Source organism: Oenanthe melanoleuca, chromosome 27 (assembly GCF_029582105.1).
Source record: "Oenanthe melanoleuca isolate GR-GAL-2019-014 chromosome 27, OMel1.0, whole genome shotgun sequence".
Lineage (NCBI taxonomy): Eukaryota > Metazoa > Chordata > Aves > Passeriformes > Muscicapidae > Oenanthe > Oenanthe melanoleuca.
The window spans coordinates 3,712,553-3,731,936 of record NC_079360.1 but is presented as its reverse complement, the minus strand read 5'-3'; the positions used below and the strand labels follow the sequence as shown (position 1 = coordinate 3,731,936).

The window sequence follows — 19,384 nt, the reverse complement described above, 5'->3', positions numbered from 1 at the left end:
CTTCCCAAACCAACAGAGCCTCAGGGTCCCCAGGCTGCAGCACTCAGCCCCCAGAAGCTCCCCCATGCTGGTATCACTTCCCTGACCCATCAGAGCCTGGGGACACCCAGCCCTGCTGCCGCAGCTCCAGCCCTGGGTACACCCGGCTCTGCAGTGCCTGGCAGATGCTCATGGCTGGCACTGGCCCTCTCTGCCCCAGAGCACTGTGCCAGGGCTGTTGGGGGTCCCATGGATTTTCCCAGGTTGTCCCCAGCTCTGGCACATGTGGACTAATCCCTACAAAATCCTGTGTGGCACAGCCAGGACTCCTGCCAGCCCCTGCCCGGTGCTGACAGCATTTGGTGGCCCCTCAGATCCCCTTTCCAGTAATGGAAGCCAGCACAGGTCACCCTCAGACCCCCTGATCCCTTGGGGATGTACAGTCCACCCAGTGTGTGGGTCAGTGCCTGATGCCCCAGAACCCAGCTCGCATCCAACATCCCCAGCACCCCACCCAAGGTTTTGGGATGGGAAACTCCTGGTGCAGACTCTGTGGTCCACTCTGTTCCCAGAGCCGTACATCCACATGAGGGTGATGGCAGAGCTCTGGGAGCAGCCCCACAACCCACCCGTGGCTCTGTCCTGGGCCGTGTTGTGCAGCAAGAGGAGCTGTAAATAGCCCGGCCCTCGGAGGGGACGCGCCGGAGACGCTCTCCAGAGCCAGTGGAAAATCTGACAGAGCTTTCCACACTTGACTGGGTTCCAGCACAGCACCGATAGCACGGGGGGCCCTGGGCTTTCATGGGATCAGGGAATGGTTTGATGGGAAGGGAGCTTAGAGCTCATCCAGTCCCATCCCCTTCCATAGGCAGGGACCCTTCCACTAGACCAGGTTGGGGCAACCACAGCTGCTCTGGGCAAGCAGCTCCCCCCGTGCTGGGGACCACAGGGGTGTTCACAAGAATTCAGCTGTGGAGCCACAGTGGCCACAGGCAGTGGGGAAGTGGCCAACCAGCCCAGCACACCCCAGAGATTGTGCCAAGCCCTTTGCTCTGACAGAGGGAGGGCTTAGCACAAGCTCTGCAGTTGTTATTTCCCTAAAAACACACAAATTCAGTGAAATAAGTAAAAGAAAATATGAAAAAACATTTTTATTAGACAAAATACTTCAACAAACAAACACAGGACAACAAGAAAAAACACAGAAAATATTTACAAAGAGAAGGAATAGTGCTGGAAAAGTGACTCCAGCTCACCTGTGTTGGGTGGTGGAATTAAAAATTAATGTATTTTAGTATTATAAGATATTTCAAGAGGGATGTATAAATTTTAAAGGGTTTGGCATGTTCTAAAGTCAACTTCAACACTAAAAGGACCACAAAGTGTCAAATAATGGGGAAGAGGGAAGTGTGGCAGCACTTGCTGGGCACGTGGCTCCAGTGTTCCCCAAAAAGGGGATATTCCTATTTAAACAAATCTAGCTTATTTAAACCCAAGAAAAAACAAGCTGTGTTCACCTATCACGAACATTTTAGGAGCAGCTCAGGTTTGCTGAAGATTTCCTAGGCTGAGGTGGGTCTTTGGTGGGATCTCTGGAGTGCTGCTGAAGGCTCACTGTGGAGTTTAAAATTTTCCTAAAAACTTAAAATATATCGTCCTCAGAGGACTCCTCCAGGTACTGGACAGGTTTCTTGAGGCGGCCAGGCCTGGCACGGGGCTGAGGTACAGGGCTTTTGTCACCAGAGTCAGCGGTGAAGGTGTTGTCCTGTAGCTTGGATTTCTGGAGGGAAAGCAGGAGAGGAATCATGGATCTGAGCACAATGAGCACCACACACCCACCGTGCCATGGGGATGGTGGAGGTTTGAGGACCAAGGATCCAGGGGTCTGACCCTTATCAGGGAAATCCCAGAGAGAGGGTGGTTGGGCACTGCCCCAAGGCTGACAGAGCTCCAGGAGCATTTGGACAGGGTGGGATTGCTGGGGTGTCCTGTGCAGGGCTGGGAGTTGGACTCTGTGATCCCTTAGGTCCCTTCCAGCTCAGAATATTCCATGATTCTATGACCCCACTCCTCACACCCAGGTAGAGGTTCGACCTCCACCAGCTCTTCCTGCTGGAAGAACCCACCCCACACTCTGCAGTTCCCTGAGTGCTGTTGGCATTACACAAACCTTTGATGCAACAGATTTGGAAGGCTTGGAGCCAAAATCCGAATCAGAATCCGAATCCAAACAACTTGGCTGCCTCTTCATAACCTTCCTCCCCTTGGCGTTGTCACCCTCGGCGCTCTGGGGTCCCTCCTTGGCCGCTGGCTTGGCTCTGGGCGCAGCCTTTTTCTTGGCCAGGATATCCACGATGGAGGGCTGGTTGTCTGGAACAGAACACGCTGTTAAACCCGTTTCACTGCTCTCTCATTCCCAGTTTGGGAATTCCTTCCAACAGAAACAGGCTCTGCGCTGCCGCAGGGTCAGCGCACAGGTCTCTCCGTTTGAAGCTGGGTTTTCTAGAAAGATCCTCTCCCACAGATGGTGAGGAACGAGGTTGTTTATCTGCTCAGTTCCGCTACATTTAGAGGATCAAATTAAAGCATCCCCAAAGCAATTTACAGACTATTTCAGATTGAAAACCCCTGATCTCTCAAGGCTCCATAACCCATCTCAGTCCTTCAAAATCCTGCACAGGGAGGAAGGAATTTCCCAAACACTCACTCATTCCTTCTTACCTATATTTTCACTTTTAAAAAGAGCATCTTAAAGCACAGCTTCCAGTTCAGCTCATTTCAGGTCATTTCAGAGTGATAACATGCTTTCTCAATTTAGGAGTGGAAGTAGCACTATTTTCCTGCTGGGATCAACACCAAGTTGATTCCATTTGGAATATACAAAACAGTGTCAAAGTGTGGCAGCTGAGTTTAAAAAACCCCAAGTCACATGCTGGAGATGGATGAGATGGATCCATCACCAAATAGATCAAACTACCCCCAAAAGCTTGCCTACCCAAGGGAGCTTTCTTCCAGAAAGACACGAAGTAGGACATGGACTGCAAGACACAAATTCCACTCAGATTATCCCTGCCAAGTATTACATAGCACTGTAGGAAGCATTCACTTTTCCTGTTCCCAAACTTAAATTCCCTCCCTCCAAGCATGTCCAACATGAACTAGAACATGATATGTTTGGAAACAGACCTCAAACATGACAACCAGAGAACCTCTGCCACAAACCTCAGATCTGTGCTGAAATGCAAACTCCAGTTGCCCAGGCCCTGGAAGGCCAAGCGAAATCACTCGGCCAGTTTCCCACAGGAATTATAATTGTTTTCTAGAACTGCTGTTGCTGAGCTGCCCTTACCCTTGGTGGCTCCAGCCTTCTTGGCTGCAGCAGGTTTTTTGGGCACGGCCTTGGTGCTCGGCACCGGGACGGATGGAGCTGGGGGATCCTGGCTCACCTTGTCCTCAGGGACATCTTGGGCTGGAATGGGATAAAGAAAGCAGAAAGTCAGCCTGGAACAGCCAAGTTATCCCCTCTGCTCTTCCCTGTGCACTGCTGAGGGATTATAAAGCAATCCACATAGTTTAGAGGTCTCACACTCACCAGGGACAGCACTTGGCACTGCCTTTTGCTTGGGAGCTTTTGCTGCTTTTTCAGTGGTTTCCCTGGAAAACAAACCCGTAAGTTTTAAATTCAGTTTATGATGTACTAAATAAGGGAATTAAAAAATCACTTTTAATTTCTGTGTAGCATTAAGCACAACTAATTTCCAGTGATTATGGAAAATACTCACTTGGGAGCAGGTTTGGGCTTGGGAGGAGCCTTTTTCTTAGAGTTTGTGTCAGATTCAGAGTTGCCTTCACTGTCACCCTGGAATTCAGACTCCTCATCTGAGCTGGAGGGATTTGAGTCCAAAATGACCATGGGCTTGACTTTGGCTAATGGAAGGACACAGATGTGTTATTTTACACATTTGGCAATATGCAGCTCTGTTTCTTGTTCAATATTTTAGCTACAGTTATTAAAAAATAAAGATCTGAATAAAAACAAGCAGATGCTGGGATTGCCAGGGAGAAGACTCCAAATGACAAGTGTGTTCTGTCATTTGGAATCTTCCAACCTCACCCACAACACATTTAATTTGCCAAGACAGTTGTGTAATTAAACCCAATAGCCATATTTCTCTAGTTGCCCATTTCTGCTGTTCCTTGAAAATGTGCGCAAATGGTAGAAATATTTAATAGCTTCAGACAGTAAAATAAAGAAGCCTTTTGAAGGTGATTTCTAAATGTGATGTGAGCTGGGAGGTTCCTAAATGGTCTGTTCCATCCCTCTCCTGCATCCATGTCCTCACTCACCTGCTGCCTGGCGAACCACTCTCTCTCTTTGAGGAAGTGGTTCAAAATCAGACTCTTCTGAATCAGAGCCTGAGTCAGACCAAGGGTTTCGTTTCTTGGTTTTCTTCAATGGCTTGAAGGGCAGAGTGGCCTGTCTCTTAGCTCCTGAAAAATATTGGGAGGCAGGATGAGCCATGTGTAGTTCAGGCTCAGCAGTTCAAGCTCAACTAAGAAAGACTGAATTCAGAGGATTGAAGAAAGGATTGAAAAGAGAAATAGGAATCTATCCCTCTTGACTGTTATCCAGCATCACTTTCTCACCTAGTTTTTCCAAAACTACTGATCCTAGGTGTTGCTCACCACCTTCAGGAAGAGGTCAGATAACCAAACTGACAACCCATTTCTTCTTTTCCTTGGAGGGAAAACATCAAAGTATTTACCTTGCTCAGTCTTCACCTTCTTCACTAATCTCTGCTTCAGGCCTGCAGATTCCTTCTCTCCAGATGTGTTTTCATCCTGATTCTCATCAAATTCAGTTTTTTCACTCTGCAGATGCAAGCAGATACCAAACAGGAGTCACAGAGAAGAGGCACACGGGGTAATGGAGGAAGGAGCTGCTTATTTTAGCCATGTAAAAGTTAGTGGTACAAGAAGCCTCAGTCTGTGAAATAAACTCTATGTAGAACTGATTACAGACAGGATCTGTAAATTGGACAGGATCTGCCCCCAAATCAGGTGACTTAAAAGGCAAAATCCAACATGAACAAAAACAGGAACTCTGGCCCCACTCCTGAGCACTCTGGTCCTGCTGCTGTGTGCTGGCTCTGGGGGGGGATGGGGATGCAGGACTGGACAGGGTGGGATAAAAACAAAAATGGGAGTTATTTGGAAAAATTGTTGAGTGGAATCATGTGGAGGAAAAGAGTGACCTGTGTGGCTTCCAGGGCCAAATAGGTGAGGGAGGGGTGGGTTATATCTCTCTGTTGGAAATGGCTGAATAGCACAATTTCAACTAGACCTATAAAAAGAGTTCAATCTTTTTTATCTCCTTGCTATGGAAAACAATGATGGCATTAAGTGGGTGAAAGCATTGCTGGGAATGCAAAGGCTGTTCTGGAGAAGGGAATGTACTGGCTGTGCTTCCTGCCTGCTACAGGGTTTATCAAATTCCCAAGACACCTGGAACAACCTTACTTGCATCCGCCCTCTTTTCTGAACTACCAGCCCATCCCTGGCACTGCAATGTGCCAAAAATTTCCCTCTAAGCCATCTCCTGATATGTGAGTCTGTTCTCCTTCAGACTGAGACACCCCTATTCCCAAATAGTGTTTCCCAAATCCTGAGATCCTGTCCCTCTCCCTGAACAACTGCATCAACAGGACAAGTCCAGCTAATAAGGACTCACATTTCTTTAGGTTTGTATTGAAGAGGATGTAAAGGAAGATTGAGCATTTGGAATGTTCCTTTTTACCTTTACTTTCTTTTTAGTTTTCTTCTCTGCCTCTGCCTTCATCTCAGGAGTGATCCGAGGAACAACCCTGATGCCGTGAGGGGATGGCATTACTTCTGCCAGCTGGGTTTTCTTCACCTTTGCTTTTCCTCCTTTCACCTTCAAAGGTTTGCCAACAATCCCTGCACTCTCATCCTGTGCTTGCTTGGCCTCCACTACCTGCAGAGGGGAGCATAAAGTAACACCAAAACATACAAAAGTCAATAATAAGGGGCTGGTGGATAAGATGAGGGAGTTGATTGTCTGCACTGAGCATCAACATACATCGAGTTCTTCAATGAAGGCAGCAAGGTCTTCCTTCCACAGGTCAGAGGCACTCTTGCACTTAAGGTTTTCCAGCTCCTTTTCCTAAAGGCAATCACAGATCATAATCATTAGTAACACATTTCAATCTATCAGCCAAAAATAAATTATATAATACATAATATATAAAAACACAATGTTTTTATAAGGGAAGGAAGGGACATACTTTGTTATCCCTCTGCTTGCAGAGCTCATCTTTCTTCTCCTTGGTCAGATACCACAGGGGCATGTTCAGCAGGTAGTTGAAGTCTGGGCCAGAGGCTGCAGCTGGTTCTTTGTCATTGTCTTGTTCCTCCTCCTCCTCCTCTTCATCCTAAATGTGGATTTGAAACAAACATAGTCAACAAAAACCCTGACACACATGGGTAGGGCTACTGATCAAACACGGAAGCTCTTGAATCCTGCTAATTGAAAAGCAACTTGTGCCTCTCTAAGGATTATGAAGCCTCAGAGCTCAGGGCCAGTTTGGGCATATTCAGAGGATGATTGAGGCATTACCTTGTTTTGAGCCTCCTTCCAAGCCTTCACCGGATCAGACTCATACCCTCTCTGGATAAGAACTTGAATCAGCTCTTTCTTTGGTTTGTTTTCTGCAAACAGACATTTCAGGATTGTCACTCAGTGCTCATTATCAGTTCCTGTCAGCAACAGATGAGCTTTTTAGTTTGGATCCTGTGGTTGTAGCTGCTCAGCATCCTACAGAGCCCCAAACCAGCCTTTTCACATCACAGCTGGGACATGTGGAAGAGCTTGAACAACACCTGAAAAACTCCTGTTCAGGAGGTGATTTGTCAGGGAAGCATTGCTCCTGTACCAGCAAAAACAATGTTAATATTTTTCTTTGTTTCCATACATTCATTTCCCACTGCTTTAAGTAGTTTTTGGACTTGGGAAAAAAAGATATGATTGTATAAACCAGGTTTCATCATGACAGGCAGGTGGAGAAAGAAACCCTTGATAGCTTGGTATAGCTTGTACCTCATTAGACATCACTCGGGAAATTTATGCTCTAAGTGCTCAACCACTGGAAATGGTTCAGCTGGAATTTGCTCCTTTTTAAGGTATCAGAAGCCCTCAACCATGAGACACAAATACAAATGAAACCAGCTCTGGCAGCCTTGGAACTACTTATTACAAAAACCCAAGAAAATGCATTTCAGGGGAATTATTTCTCTTCCTGAGTTCAGTCAGACAGACTCAGGCTGCTGGGATTACTGGGCTGCCTTCAGACACAAACCACAAAGCATCTTATGACACGTTGTCTGGCCGCATCCTCCGTGAAGGCAGCGGAACACAGCCCGGCTTTTACACCGAGGGGAAAAAGTTGATTGAAAAATGGGTATGTTGGGAACAAAGATCTGCTTCTTTTTCTAGCTCATGATTCTCAGATGCTGCTGCTTGAGTATCATTTAAGTTTGAACCCCTAGTCCACTGAGAACGTGGAGTATTTTTGCAGAGGTTCACAAAGATAATGGAGAGAGATACAGATTTTTACAGCAAACAATACCCCTGCTTCTAAACCCACAAATAATTAACTCTTACTCCTACCAAGTCAGAAATAAATGGGAATTATTGCTAAACTATTAAAAAATTCTCAGACACAGAGCAGGAAAGCTGCATAAGTGTCCCATTGTCATTATGTGTATAATACACAGACCAAGGATACTCTGTGAAGCACTTTCATCTTAGATGTCACCGGAACAGAGATAAGCCCTGGTGTGGTTTGTAAAAGCCAGCCTGGGGCTGAGGGGGTGCTGACAGAGCTCAAGAGATCACCCAGTTCTACCAGTTACAATGCCAGTCACCAAAACAACGTACCAATCACAATTTTGCCATCTATTTTCTCCAGGATGAAGCGAGCCTGGTTGCTCAGCTTTGCAGACTCAGCACCCAGCATCCCAATAAGCCATTCCTTCCTCAAATTGTAATATCGGAGTCGGAGTTCAAAGAACTCCTTAAGAATATCCTGGGGAGAGTCATATTTCTTGAGAAAGCCCACGTGGTCAAAAAGAACCTGGAGGAAAATGAAAGAACATGGGTGTTATGATGATAAAACTGATTCCAAACCCACTGAAAGTTACCTGTAACACAGGTGTAATGGTACCACCGAATTATCAACCAACAAATTATCAAATCTCAGTGTTGTTCTAGAAACTACTTCAGTTTGTGAGCACAGCAGCAGAGACAATTTTGGAATTTCAGTGTTCTTGAATACACACAGTAGAGTTAAGGTTACTTTAATCTTAGAGCTCTGTGCAAGACAAACATCTCGCATCAAAGCTTCACACATTGTCAGGAACCAGACGTTCAGTGCCCCTGCTGCTGGCTCAAAGAGCTCTGCAAACTGTGATTTCAGATCATTTTGCCTCCTTCAGGCAAACCATCCACTCTGGGCCCACTCCTAAGCCAGGCTCTTGACCTTTGAAAGCTGATTTAAAACCAGTAACAGCAGAAAAATCGAAGTGAATAGGTTACTGCCAAAGAGGATTTTTGTTTCACGCAACGACTGCCGCTGTCCACAGAGTCTGAGTTAAACCAAGAAATTCCTTCAGCAAAATCTGTCACGTACCATGGAGTTGCATGTTAAACTTGTTTGGAGTTTGAAGACCTTATGCAGCCCCACAGCTTCAGCCTCAGCCAGTTTATCTTCAGCCATCTTCACCACGAACCTCACCGTGGTGTCTGTGTGATATTCTTTGTAGTCTGTGATTAGAGGGGGGGTCTTCTCAGTCCCATTCAACATCGGCTCCAGAACCTGCTCTTTGTATGTCTGAGGAAAGACACAAAGTCAGACCCAAACCCCACTACTTGCTTTTTGCTTTAAAGAGCAAACTATACATTCATTCTCAGAGCAGATTCCCTGTTTATTACCTGTGTCCATGTTCTGACAGGCAGCTCAGTGATCTCAATGGTTGTAGAATCAAGGATGGACACTTCACCACTTATCACATACTGATTAGGCCCCAGCTCATCTATGGTGCCTTTAAAATTCTTGTAACTGGGAAGCTGAGGAGAAAAAAAAAACTGGATTCAGCTTTGTGTGGATGCCTCTTTTTTTAAGCATGCCCATAAAATTCTCAAATTGAGCTCAATAAGCTAACAAGCAAGACATTAGTTTTTAAATTATATTATTTACCATTGGCAGTGGCTCTTCTCCATCCATCAGCCGACGGATATTGTTCACAACTTCCCTGATATCAAAGTTGGGGATCTTACAGGCCCAGCCAGTACCAATCCCTTCAGCCCCATTGACCAGCACCATTGGAATGATGGGCATGTACCACTCTGGCTCCACACGCTGGTTGTCATCATAGAGGAACTTCAGGATGTTGTCATCCATTGGTGGGAACACCAAACGTGCCAGGGGACTGGAATAGAGAAGGGAATTTAAGTCCAAATTCTTGTTACAGAACATGATTTCCATGCAAAAAGAAACCTCCCTATTTCTTATTATCCCACCCAAATTTCTCCCTTTGGTCTCGCTTCTATTTCCATATTCTCTGCGCTGATAGCCACAATTCCATCATGGAATCTAGCTTCAATTGTTACTACTCTGAGCATGCAAGTATAGCCTGAAGTTTTAAAGGGAAAAATCCAATTGATTTTTCATTCTAATTGCTGCAAAATTGAGTCCTTTAAGACAGTAAGAACTCTGGAATGCTGACCTGAGCATGGTGAAGATGTATCGAGGGCTGGCAGAGTCTTTGCCTCCATGCAGCCTTGTGCCAAACTGACCAATGGGCTGGAGCAAGTTGAGGTTGTTGCTGCCCACAAAGTTCTGAGCCAAGTTAATGATGGTCATCATCAGTGCAGCCTGCAATAGAGGAGGTACAAAGCTGAACATGCAGAATGGTTCAGGGAGTGGACAAAGTAAAGCAATATTCGCACCAAGAACTTAATTGATATAGAAGATAAATTCAATTGATGAAATACTGAAGGAAACTAAAGGAAAATGCATCCCAAGACCATCTGAAATGTTCTAGTGACCCATGTCTCTATCTATTGCTGTCTACCTGGCTCTGAAATCTCCAGTGAAAGATTCTGTTGGTCTCCACAGAGAGCCCTGGGGTAGTGCTTAACTTGTCCTGACCCAGGCAGAAAGGTTATTGACATCTTCCTAAGTCCATCACAAATTAAGTAGTGTTTTCATGTTCCACTTTTTGAATGAACTGTGCTCCCATGTAGTCCAGACAGAACAGGCAGAGTGACCAATGACAGATTAAATTGATACTGAAGAATTAATCGTGGAAACAGCTGAACAGCCACTTCCCTTTGGTGTACACACTCAAACATCTAATGCTGCTTTAGAGACATTGTAACTCACACCAACAGAGGGCTTTTTGCCTTTCCTTTAATGTGTTTTGCACACTCAGGCAGGTTCTTACCTCACCATGATGGTATGAGGACATCTCAGCGACAGAACCAGCCAGCTGAGCAACCTTCACCTCCCGCTTATCGTTTCGTTTGAAACAGGTGAACAAAACTTTCCTCTGACCTGGCTTCAAACCTGTATGAAAAAAGAAAAGACCTTGTGGTTAAGACACATGATGTGATGCACTTGGCTTCTGCTCTCTAGAGATACAAGAACTACTTATACACCTAAAGATTCTGTACCAGCTGAGTAAGGTACTGGCAATAATATACTACAAAACAGACAAAACTTTTCATCCAAAAATGAAAAAACCGTGGACAGCAGAAAACAGACTTCAGGATACTGACCCTGAAACCTCAGCAAGGTTCCCTGGCTCTGATTTCCTCAGTTCTGGGGATACACCATGCAGAATCATGACTTTGAAATCACTTACCATCAACCAGTGATGGGATTGATCTCTCATTATCTGAGTTTGAGAACAGCACTAACTCCTTGTTGATGAAGTCATTGTACGTCAAGTAATCAGTGTTCTTCCCGTACAGATAATCCTAAGAAAAACAGAGAAAAGATTGCTTTAATTTTAACAGGTCCTAATCAGTTTCTTGGCTAGTTTCACTGAAATGGGAACTCCTTGTAAGACCAGCTAATTACAGCTCAGCTGCTGACACCCTTTGCATGGCAAAGGGAAACACTTCCCAGGATGCATTATTTCCCCCATTTTGGGGAAAATAAAGACTTCATTTGCCTCTGCTTGAGTTATCATTTTCCCATTGATACTGTAACTTGAAAGATGAGAGTTAAAAATGAATTGACAGTTAGATAAGTGATAACAGATAATGAGGCTACACTGATGAGAGAAGAAGCTGCTCTGCAAAATCCTGACAAATTTTCAGCGTTCTATAATCCGGACCTGACTCACTGAGTGAGCTGTGTGCAGCTCTGGCGTGCTGGGATGAAGCTGAGAACAGCCCCAGGCAGAGACTGGAAACCAGTTTCCTTATAAACATAAACCTTTTACCTCTGGCAGACCGTGCAGCTTCCGTTGTCTTCTATCCTCCATGAAATTAGTCAGCCACTCCTTTCGCTCTTCTATCTTCTTCTTGCTAAAGGCCTGGACGTTACAAAATGAAAAGTAACTCAATTCCAGAACATTCTGTGGTTGTGCACTATTGGATCACTTGAGAAAAAGGAAGAGCTTACCCAGGAGAACAACATGCTAAACAGGCTGATTTAAGAGTCAAAAAAATGCAATAAAATGTTTCTGTAGCTAAATTTATTAAGAGCATCATTTCCACCACTCTGTAGAAGACAGAGTAGTTAGGTTTAAATTCATAGATTTTAAATATAATAACAGAAGACTAAAGTAGATTTAATATTTTGGGGAAAAACTTGATTTTTTTTTTTGGTATTGCCTAACAACTCTTTGATTTAAGAATCAAAGACCAGCTAAGGTGAAGTTCACAGAAACAAGGACTGTTTTAATCCAGTGTTTTGCACTGGAGGAAGAAGGGGAGATCTGACTTGGAGAAAGCTGCAGCAGAATACACAGAAAAATGTTCAAGGAATATTTACTATACTGTCTGAAAATGTCAATTGGCTTGTAGTGATTAGTTTGTTCCAAGCTATATTTAAAAGCCATCATTAAAAGGGTACTCTTGCCCTGAGGTTGAGGGGCAGATTCGCTGCTCCTGGTTCAACTAAAGCTGTAGCCTTGGTAACACAGAGATTGTCTCCAGCCCAAAGGCCTCGAAGAGCATTTTAAGAGAAAATACAGAGCCCTCTACAAGGTGAAGTACCAAAGGTAGTAAGCCAGCAATTAAATCAAGTGTTAGTTACCAGGGTGATCGCAGCATCATCTTCAGGCCCAGAATATTTGAAGCCAATTCGGTGTCTTGCCATATCTGCAAAGTATTCTTTGGCCTCCTTTGATGTGCTGGTACCCAAACCTGCAGGGACAAGAGAGTTAATCCTAATGACTTTTTGCCTAAATTAAGTTCCAATTCAAAAAAATATTTTGCTATTCCCAGTTTTTGTGATTCATCAAATGAACATCCAGTGTAAAGGTGACTTCCTGAAAATTTAAGTTACTTCAAAATGAGATGTATCACAAAAGTCGTAAGAATTACAATTAAGTGAGCAGTGGCATGTAGTAGTTTTTGCTTTTGTCTGTAATTCCTGTAGATATCTGAAATCTAATTGGAATATCATAGGAGGGAAGAGACCTGGAGGACATCCAGTCCAAATCCTTTCTGCAAAGCAGGATTGACTGCATTGATTCATCAATGCTCTGGCTTGGATCAGTTTCCCCATGTTAAGTTTTTACAAACCTTTGTAGTACTTGATTTTCCATGAGTTGTAGTTCTGTGTACTGGTTTTCCATTCTTCAAACTCAGGAATGCTGTAGAATGCAATTTCTTCTTTGTTTTTAGTAGCCTACAATGGACAGACATTTGAACTGTGAAATGAAAGGCATTTTTGGACAATGGATCCTCCTTCATTCACCTCATCCTTCCCCAGACCCCTCACCTTTATGATGGGTGTAATGAATTCCTCCAAAAAATTGTGTCTTAGAAGAGATGGCCAATTGTGATGGATGAAGTTAATCAGCAAACCTTTGATGTGTGATCCATCCTGATCCTGAATTATAAAAGAAAAAAACAAACGACATTTTATCATGGAATGATGGAAATGACAATTGTTGCCTTAATAGTAAATGACACTGTAATTCCAGCTAACTGACCCTATTAACTTTCACCTCTAAAAGGTGGCCACGTGTTAATTGCTGAAAATTAAGAGAAATAGAAAAGGTAGATTCTTGGTGAAAAAAGGTGTCAGGGACTGGTCAAGGACTTTGAATCAGCAGACTGGAAAGACAGTGTTTAGCTGTTTGATGTAACTCACCATTTTACTTCTTTTTGTGGCTGAAAAGTCATTATGACCCACAAAAAAGTAAAATGGAAAAATAAACACCGAGAATTGGGTACAACAATAGCAGCAGTTAGAGAAATATTTTCTTCCTATCCCTTTATTTAAATTCTAATTGTTTTCCTCACACAACTTTCAATTTTAATGAATCTAACCTGATCTGTCATGATCATAATCTTTCCATAGCGAAGAGTTTTTAAAGATTCTTGATCTTCATAGTCCTTTTTATATTGCAAACCCACAATCTTGATGATGTTGTTGATTTCAGCATTTTCCATAATCTGAAAGAGATTACATAGAATAAAAACTTGTCTTTCATACTCAAAATGTAGCTCAAGAAAGTATAAAGTTATCCATAAGTGAATCACTGGCTGAGTTCTGTCCTGCTGGTGTTTTTTGCTGTTTAGAAACTTGTAATTTCTAATGGTTAAATTATTCTAGATAATTCCAAACATTTTCCAATCCACAACATGAACAGTATCCCCTCAGGCAAATCACTGAACAGGACCTAAATCAATATTCCTACTTAACCAGTGAGGCAGGCTCAAGGTGAGGGAAGACTCAGGTGTTTTAAGACACTGCTCCTTGGAGTTCCAGTGCTCCAGGTGCAGCTGCACCGACTCATTGCAAAAATCACACCACACCTTCCAACACGTAAGTGTAACCATTTTCCAACCAACCTGCTTATGAGAAGCTTCCCTGACATTGAGGATTTTCCCACGAAGAGGAAATACTCCATATTTGTCTCTACCAACCACTCCCAGACCAGAGACAGCCAGAGTTTTGGCTGAGTCTCCCTCAGTCAGGATCAGTGTACAATCTAGAGAATTCTTGCTGCCTAAAAAAAGAAGAAAATCGAGTCAGTTTTTTACTTAAGAAATGAAATCCAAGGCTGCACATTCACGAATGAACAAGTATAAATAATCTTTTAACGCAATTTTTTTGGCACTGCACACAGTAAATGGGGATAATCATAGTAAATGGGACTGCAAAATGAGAGTAAAACTATAATGACAGGTTTTGTCTTCTCACTTTTCCTTAGGAGACAAATCTTTTGTTTAATAAACAAGTTTTAACTGTTTTTGAGGATATCAAACACTTACCAGCATCGTTGGCATCATCCAGTTTAGGAACACCCTTAATCTTGGAGTGTTTCACAGCTGAACATTTCTTATTCAGCTGGTTCTGAGCTTTAAATTTTACCCAATTTAGGATACTTTCAACAATGCCACAGCCAATTGCCTGCAATACAAAACCAGAGTTGTGGGAAAAGCTTCAACAATGACAGAAACATTTGTTATGTATTTTTTACAGACATCTTGACTGTGTACATCAGGACTTACGCCTTTAATGAATTTTTCACTCAGTTTACAGGTAGAGCCAAAGTTCTTTGACTGCAGAGTCATGTTCTCCTTAGTTTGAGAGTCAAAGGTTGGGTTTTCAATTAAGGCATTCACAAAAATCCACATGTGGTTCTTCACCTGTAAAATACAACAAGGATCACACACTGTACAGGCACAGCTCCACTTGTCAATCACACAGCGAAGGAACACTCAGTACTGCAGGGTTTGGAATTTTCATAGACATTTTGTTAATTTTGAACAGCTAATGAACACTTATGAACAGTGTTAGATGATTTGGGATGTCAAGGAATTGGCATCTCTCCACCTCAATAGGTGTTATCTAACAGATAATAATGAGGTTTAGTGCATCTACACTGACTTGAGTGACTATAAAAACATTGCTCAAGCAAAGGGAAGTGAATTGGCTTAAACTGGACAATATGAGACTTCAATAATTAGCAATCTTATATATATTGTCTGTACAATGGAAATGTGTTATTAATTAATGCAGTTATGCATTAAGCTGAAGTTACAATTTGCAGTAATGTTTAATATTCTGACATTTTACCTGGAAAGGCTTCACTCCAACTCCGTTTTTGTTCTTCTTTTTCACAACATCAATGAGTTTGGTCACGAGCTGGTCAGCCACATAATCGACATGTCTGCCACCCTAAGGAAAATGGGACAAGGACCTGAGACTGAGGCCACTAAAACCCACAAAACTATAAATATCTATTTAAAACTTCAAGCACATTCTTTGCAACATTAAAGAATTTTTCATTAATATATATACACTTGCAAATAGCAAAGAATATTAACGTTGAAGAATATGGCACTAGACACACTAAGGAGTTACCTTTGTGGTGGCAATGCTGTTAACAAAGCTGACTTGCTGGAAGCCTTTTTCACTCAAAGTCAAGCACACTTCCCATCGGGAATTGACTTCCTCATGGATAACTTTGAGTGCATTCCCAGTTTCATCGACCTTATCCTTCAGATAGAGGTCCACATAGCTGCGGAATCCTTTCACCTGCACACAGATGAGAGCAGACAACTGGTTGATAACAGCTCCTATAAATACTTAATTCACATTCTCCTGCAAAGCAGGTGCAGAAATCCCTCCTGCACATCTTCCTTTGCTCTGTGTGATGACAGGAATGGGCTCAATAGACTCTCATTGGTTAAAAGGCACAAAAAAAATGCAGATATTTGTCTTTCTTTTCAATGCTCACTTACAGGTAGCCTCTGTCCATTCAGGAAAACTTTGACATCCTTTGTGGATCCAGCAATATCATAGGCTCTTCGAGACATCAGTGCTACAATGTCCTTATCCAGAATAGTCATCTTGAATTTGGACAGATCAGGTTGGAAAGTGACACAGGTGTAATCATCTCCATCAAAGTATTTCAGCTTCATTTCTCCAGCCTTCCCCATATTGTCTGTCCAAGTCTGAGGAAAGGAGCCTTGGTGAGTTGCAAGTCAAACACACACAAATATCCACCTTAGTTTTTAAAAGCAGAAAGATGGTTTATGTCTTTTAGATACTTTTAAATTAAACAATAACTCTGGTTAAAAAGCAGATTCTGATGCTGTCTGCTAATTTTCATTATATTGAATTATATGTGGTGGATCAAATTTACTCTAATCACAGTGAACTGACTGCAACTGCCTAGAGTTTTGAAACAAAACCTGAGGGTCTCATTTGAAAACCTCAGGTGCAAACTGCCTGAAAAGTGCTCCTACCTGCTTGAATAACTTTTTGTATTCACGACATCCAGTTTCCACAGTAAATTTTGTGCTGAATATGTTGCACAGTTTGGCTCCATAACCATTTCTCCCCCCTGGAATTGGAAGGAACACAGACTTGTGTTATTATCTTTGTCCAAAGACATCCAAAAGAATCCAAGAAAAAGTGGAGTTTGTTAACGTCAGCCCAATCCAAAGACAACTGTCAACAAGCAACAATATTCTATAAGCTCAGTATGCAACTACAAACTTTGATTTAATTAGGGTTTAAGAGATTATTCAAAGACAATTTTTCTTGTTCTCATGTTTGCACTATCATTATGATTAAGCAGAGCACAGAGACTTGATAGATTCAGAATGCCATTTTCATAGAATCACAGAATGGTTTTGAAGAGACCTTAAAGCCCATCCAGTCTCACTTTCTGCCATAGGCAGGGACACCTTCAACAGGCTCAGCTTGATTCAAGCCCTCTCCAACCTGTCCTTGGACACTTCCAGGGATGGGGCAGCCCCAGCTTCTCTGGACAACCTGTGCCAGGGCCTTGCCACCCTCACAGAGAGGAACTTCTTCCGTATATCTCACCTACATTTCCCCTCTTTCAGTTTCCACACTGCATCAAGGACCCCCTTCCCTCCCTTTCTAGTTCACGTCACACACTTAGAGCTGCTCAGAGATATCAGTGCATATATGAGCCTTCCCCACCTGTGACTTTCTTCTCATTGTCATCGTAGTTGCTGGATGTCAGCAGCTGTCCAAAGATCAGAGCAGGCACATAGACCTTCTCCACTTTGTGTTCAACAACTGGGATACCTTTCCCGTTGTTCCACACACTGATTGTGTTATTCTCTCTGGGGAGAGAAAGAAAAATTTGTTTTTAAGGCTGCAAATGGCTTAGCTGTGAAAGAAGTCACTGAAAAGCTCTGGGGAAAGGCACCAGGAACAAATCTGTGCTCAGCAAGTGCAGCAGCTGCCAGCAGAGGGGGGACAGGCAACACAGAAATACCCAGATCTGCACATGCTGGCTCTGAAATGGACCCACACACAAAACCCTCTGCCTGTGCTCAATCAGGATGAAAAGAGAGGAAGTGGAAAACAAGAGCAATGAAAGAGCAGCCATTTCCCCAGTCAGCCTGCTGTAAGAGACGAGGGGACAAAGCAGAGAAAGGCTTCCACAACTGGTGAATTAAATTTGAGCTATCTCAGATCAGCCCCACGGCAGAGCCCTGCAGTGCCACCTCAGCTCAGCTGAAGGCAACGAACAACAATGAAACCAAACTTACACATCAATTGTGACCTTAATGCACGACATGTTTTTATCCCTCTGCTTGTTGTCTGCGGCATTGACTAGAAAGGAAAGCGAATATTGTATTTTTATTACATTCTCAATCAAAGGAAAATTATGAACTATGAAGTGTTCCAGTAGAATGAATACAAAAACTCACTACAGTGTTACTAATAATCATCTCAGCATGAAAATACTTTGCAAATTACAAATAGGAGTACAACAAGTTATCACGGAATTATGAAGGCTGGAAATGACCTCTGAATTCCTCCAGTGCAACCATTAACATTAAAAGGGAGAATTTTGGGCAGAATGAAATCAGGTTTGTAATTGGATTTTTGAAAATGTTATTTTCGTTTGTTTCCCATGAATGGCTTGCTATTAAGTAGTGCTAATAAGTTTTTGATAATTTATGTTTAGTTCCAGTTTCTTCCATTCAACCCCCGTTAATAACCCATCACTCACAGACTCAACGGATCTGTCAGCTTACCCAGAATCTCATCAAAGATTTTGTACAAGCCAGGCACAAAGGTCACATCTCTGCAGTTGAGGCCAACGCCTTCATCATAAACCCACATTTGCTGGAAAAAAAAGAGAAGGAATTTGTAAGTGCCCAGGTACAGCCCCTCTTCTGTGCCGCCCACTTGTAAAGTAGGTGTTTTGTGATTGATAAGCAGATGTTTTGTGCTTTGTAAGCAGCTGCTAGTGACTCCTCGGGGGCTCAGCCCCGCTCCCCCCTGCTCCTACCTGGGTGACGAGCTCCACGGAACCGATGTAGGTGTCTGGCCGGAGCAGGATGTGCTCCAGCTGTGTCTTCTTCTGGTAGATGTGCTCCACCGAGAGCTTCTTGGGGCCATCGGCCTTGTTCAGGCGGATGTTCTCGTCCGCGGGCTGTTGGGGGAGAGGCAGCGGCGGTGAGGGAGGTGAACAAGGGGAACACGAGGGGGCCAGGCCGGGGAGTGGGAGAGGATCGGGGTTGGGGAGGCGAAGAGAATGGGAATCGCAGAGGAGCGGGAAATCTGAACGGGAAGGCTGAGGAAGGGGACGAGAGAAGAGCCCGGAGAGACCCTGAGGGGGGATGCGAGGGACCCGCGGAGGCGCTGAGGGAGAACTGGCGGGGGCTGAGGGGGAGCCGGGACTCTGAGGGGACGGTGTGGCGGGGGATCACAAAGCCCCGCAGGGTCGGGGGCAGAGGTCGCAGGACTCACCCGGAGAGGCGACGGGGACTGCGACAGCTCCATGGCGATGGCAGCGGCTGAGGCTGGGGCTGAGGCTGAGGCGAAGATAGCGGCTGAGGCGGCGAGGGCAGCGCCAACGTCCCTTTCAAACCTCCTCTCGTCCCGCCGAAACGCGCAGCCAATCCCCGCTCTCGGATCCCTGCGCTCCGCCAATCGCAGTGAGGGGGCGGGCACGCGGCGAAGTGCTCTCCTCCCCCTCCGACCAATCAGAGGCCGCGCCGGGCGTTCAAACCGGCCAATCGGAAGGGAGAGCGGCGAGATAAGCAGCAGGACTGGCCAATAGAGGAGCGAGGGGGGCGGGCGCGCGCGCGCCGAGGCTGCCGTTTGCTGTTGCTGGTGGGATGTACGGAGACACACTG

General features: G+C 44.2%; 1 protein-coding gene across 1 annotated transcript; it reads right to left on the bottom strand.

Moving 5' to 3' along the window:
• Nucleotides 1-1,105: 1,105 nt before the first annotated feature.
• On the bottom strand, nucleotides 1,106-19,118 carry TOP2A (DNA topoisomerase II alpha). Its single transcript, XM_056511731.1, has 35 exons — nucleotides 18,996-19,118; nucleotides 18,535-18,678; nucleotides 18,278-18,368; nucleotides 17,786-17,849; nucleotides 17,208-17,353; nucleotides 16,502-16,599; nucleotides 15,995-16,207; nucleotides 15,615-15,788; nucleotides 15,327-15,428; nucleotides 14,759-14,896; nucleotides 14,519-14,657; nucleotides 14,096-14,253; nucleotides 13,571-13,696; nucleotides 13,017-13,127; nucleotides 12,818-12,923; nucleotides 12,327-12,436; nucleotides 11,509-11,601; nucleotides 10,924-11,038; nucleotides 10,504-10,625; nucleotides 9,784-9,932; nucleotides 9,255-9,486; nucleotides 8,990-9,124; nucleotides 8,688-8,888; nucleotides 7,937-8,132; nucleotides 6,617-6,708; nucleotides 6,285-6,431; nucleotides 6,080-6,163; nucleotides 5,777-5,974; nucleotides 4,746-4,851; nucleotides 4,327-4,470; nucleotides 3,762-3,906; nucleotides 3,572-3,633; nucleotides 3,329-3,448; nucleotides 2,150-2,349; nucleotides 1,106-1,759 (listed from the first exon to the last, which is right to left on the bottom strand). Exons 1-35 carry the CDS (start codon nucleotides 19,026-19,028, stop codon nucleotides 1,622-1,624), a joined length of 4,632 nt encoding a protein of 1,543 aa, XP_056367706.1. The 5' UTR covers nucleotides 19,029-19,118; the 3' UTR covers nucleotides 1,106-1,621.
• Between the last annotated feature and the right edge of the window lie 266 nt (nucleotides 19,119-19,384).

What these genes read in the sequence shown, in the direction of transcription:
- TOP2A (XM_056511731.1), bottom strand. Translation starts at nt 19,028, where the DNA reads ATGGAGCTGTCGCAGTCCCCGTCGCCTCTCCGG. An exon ending in GGAAGGAGGCTCAAAACAAG is followed by an intron (nt 6,432 to 6,616) that starts GTAATGCCTCAA and finishes ATCCACATTTAG; the next exon opens with GATGAAGAGGAGGAGGAGGA. An exon ending in AGTGGTTCGCCAGGCAGCAG is followed by an intron (nt 3,907 to 4,326) that starts GTGAGTGAGGAC and finishes TCCTTCCATTAG; the next exon opens with CCAAAGTCAAGCCCATGGTC.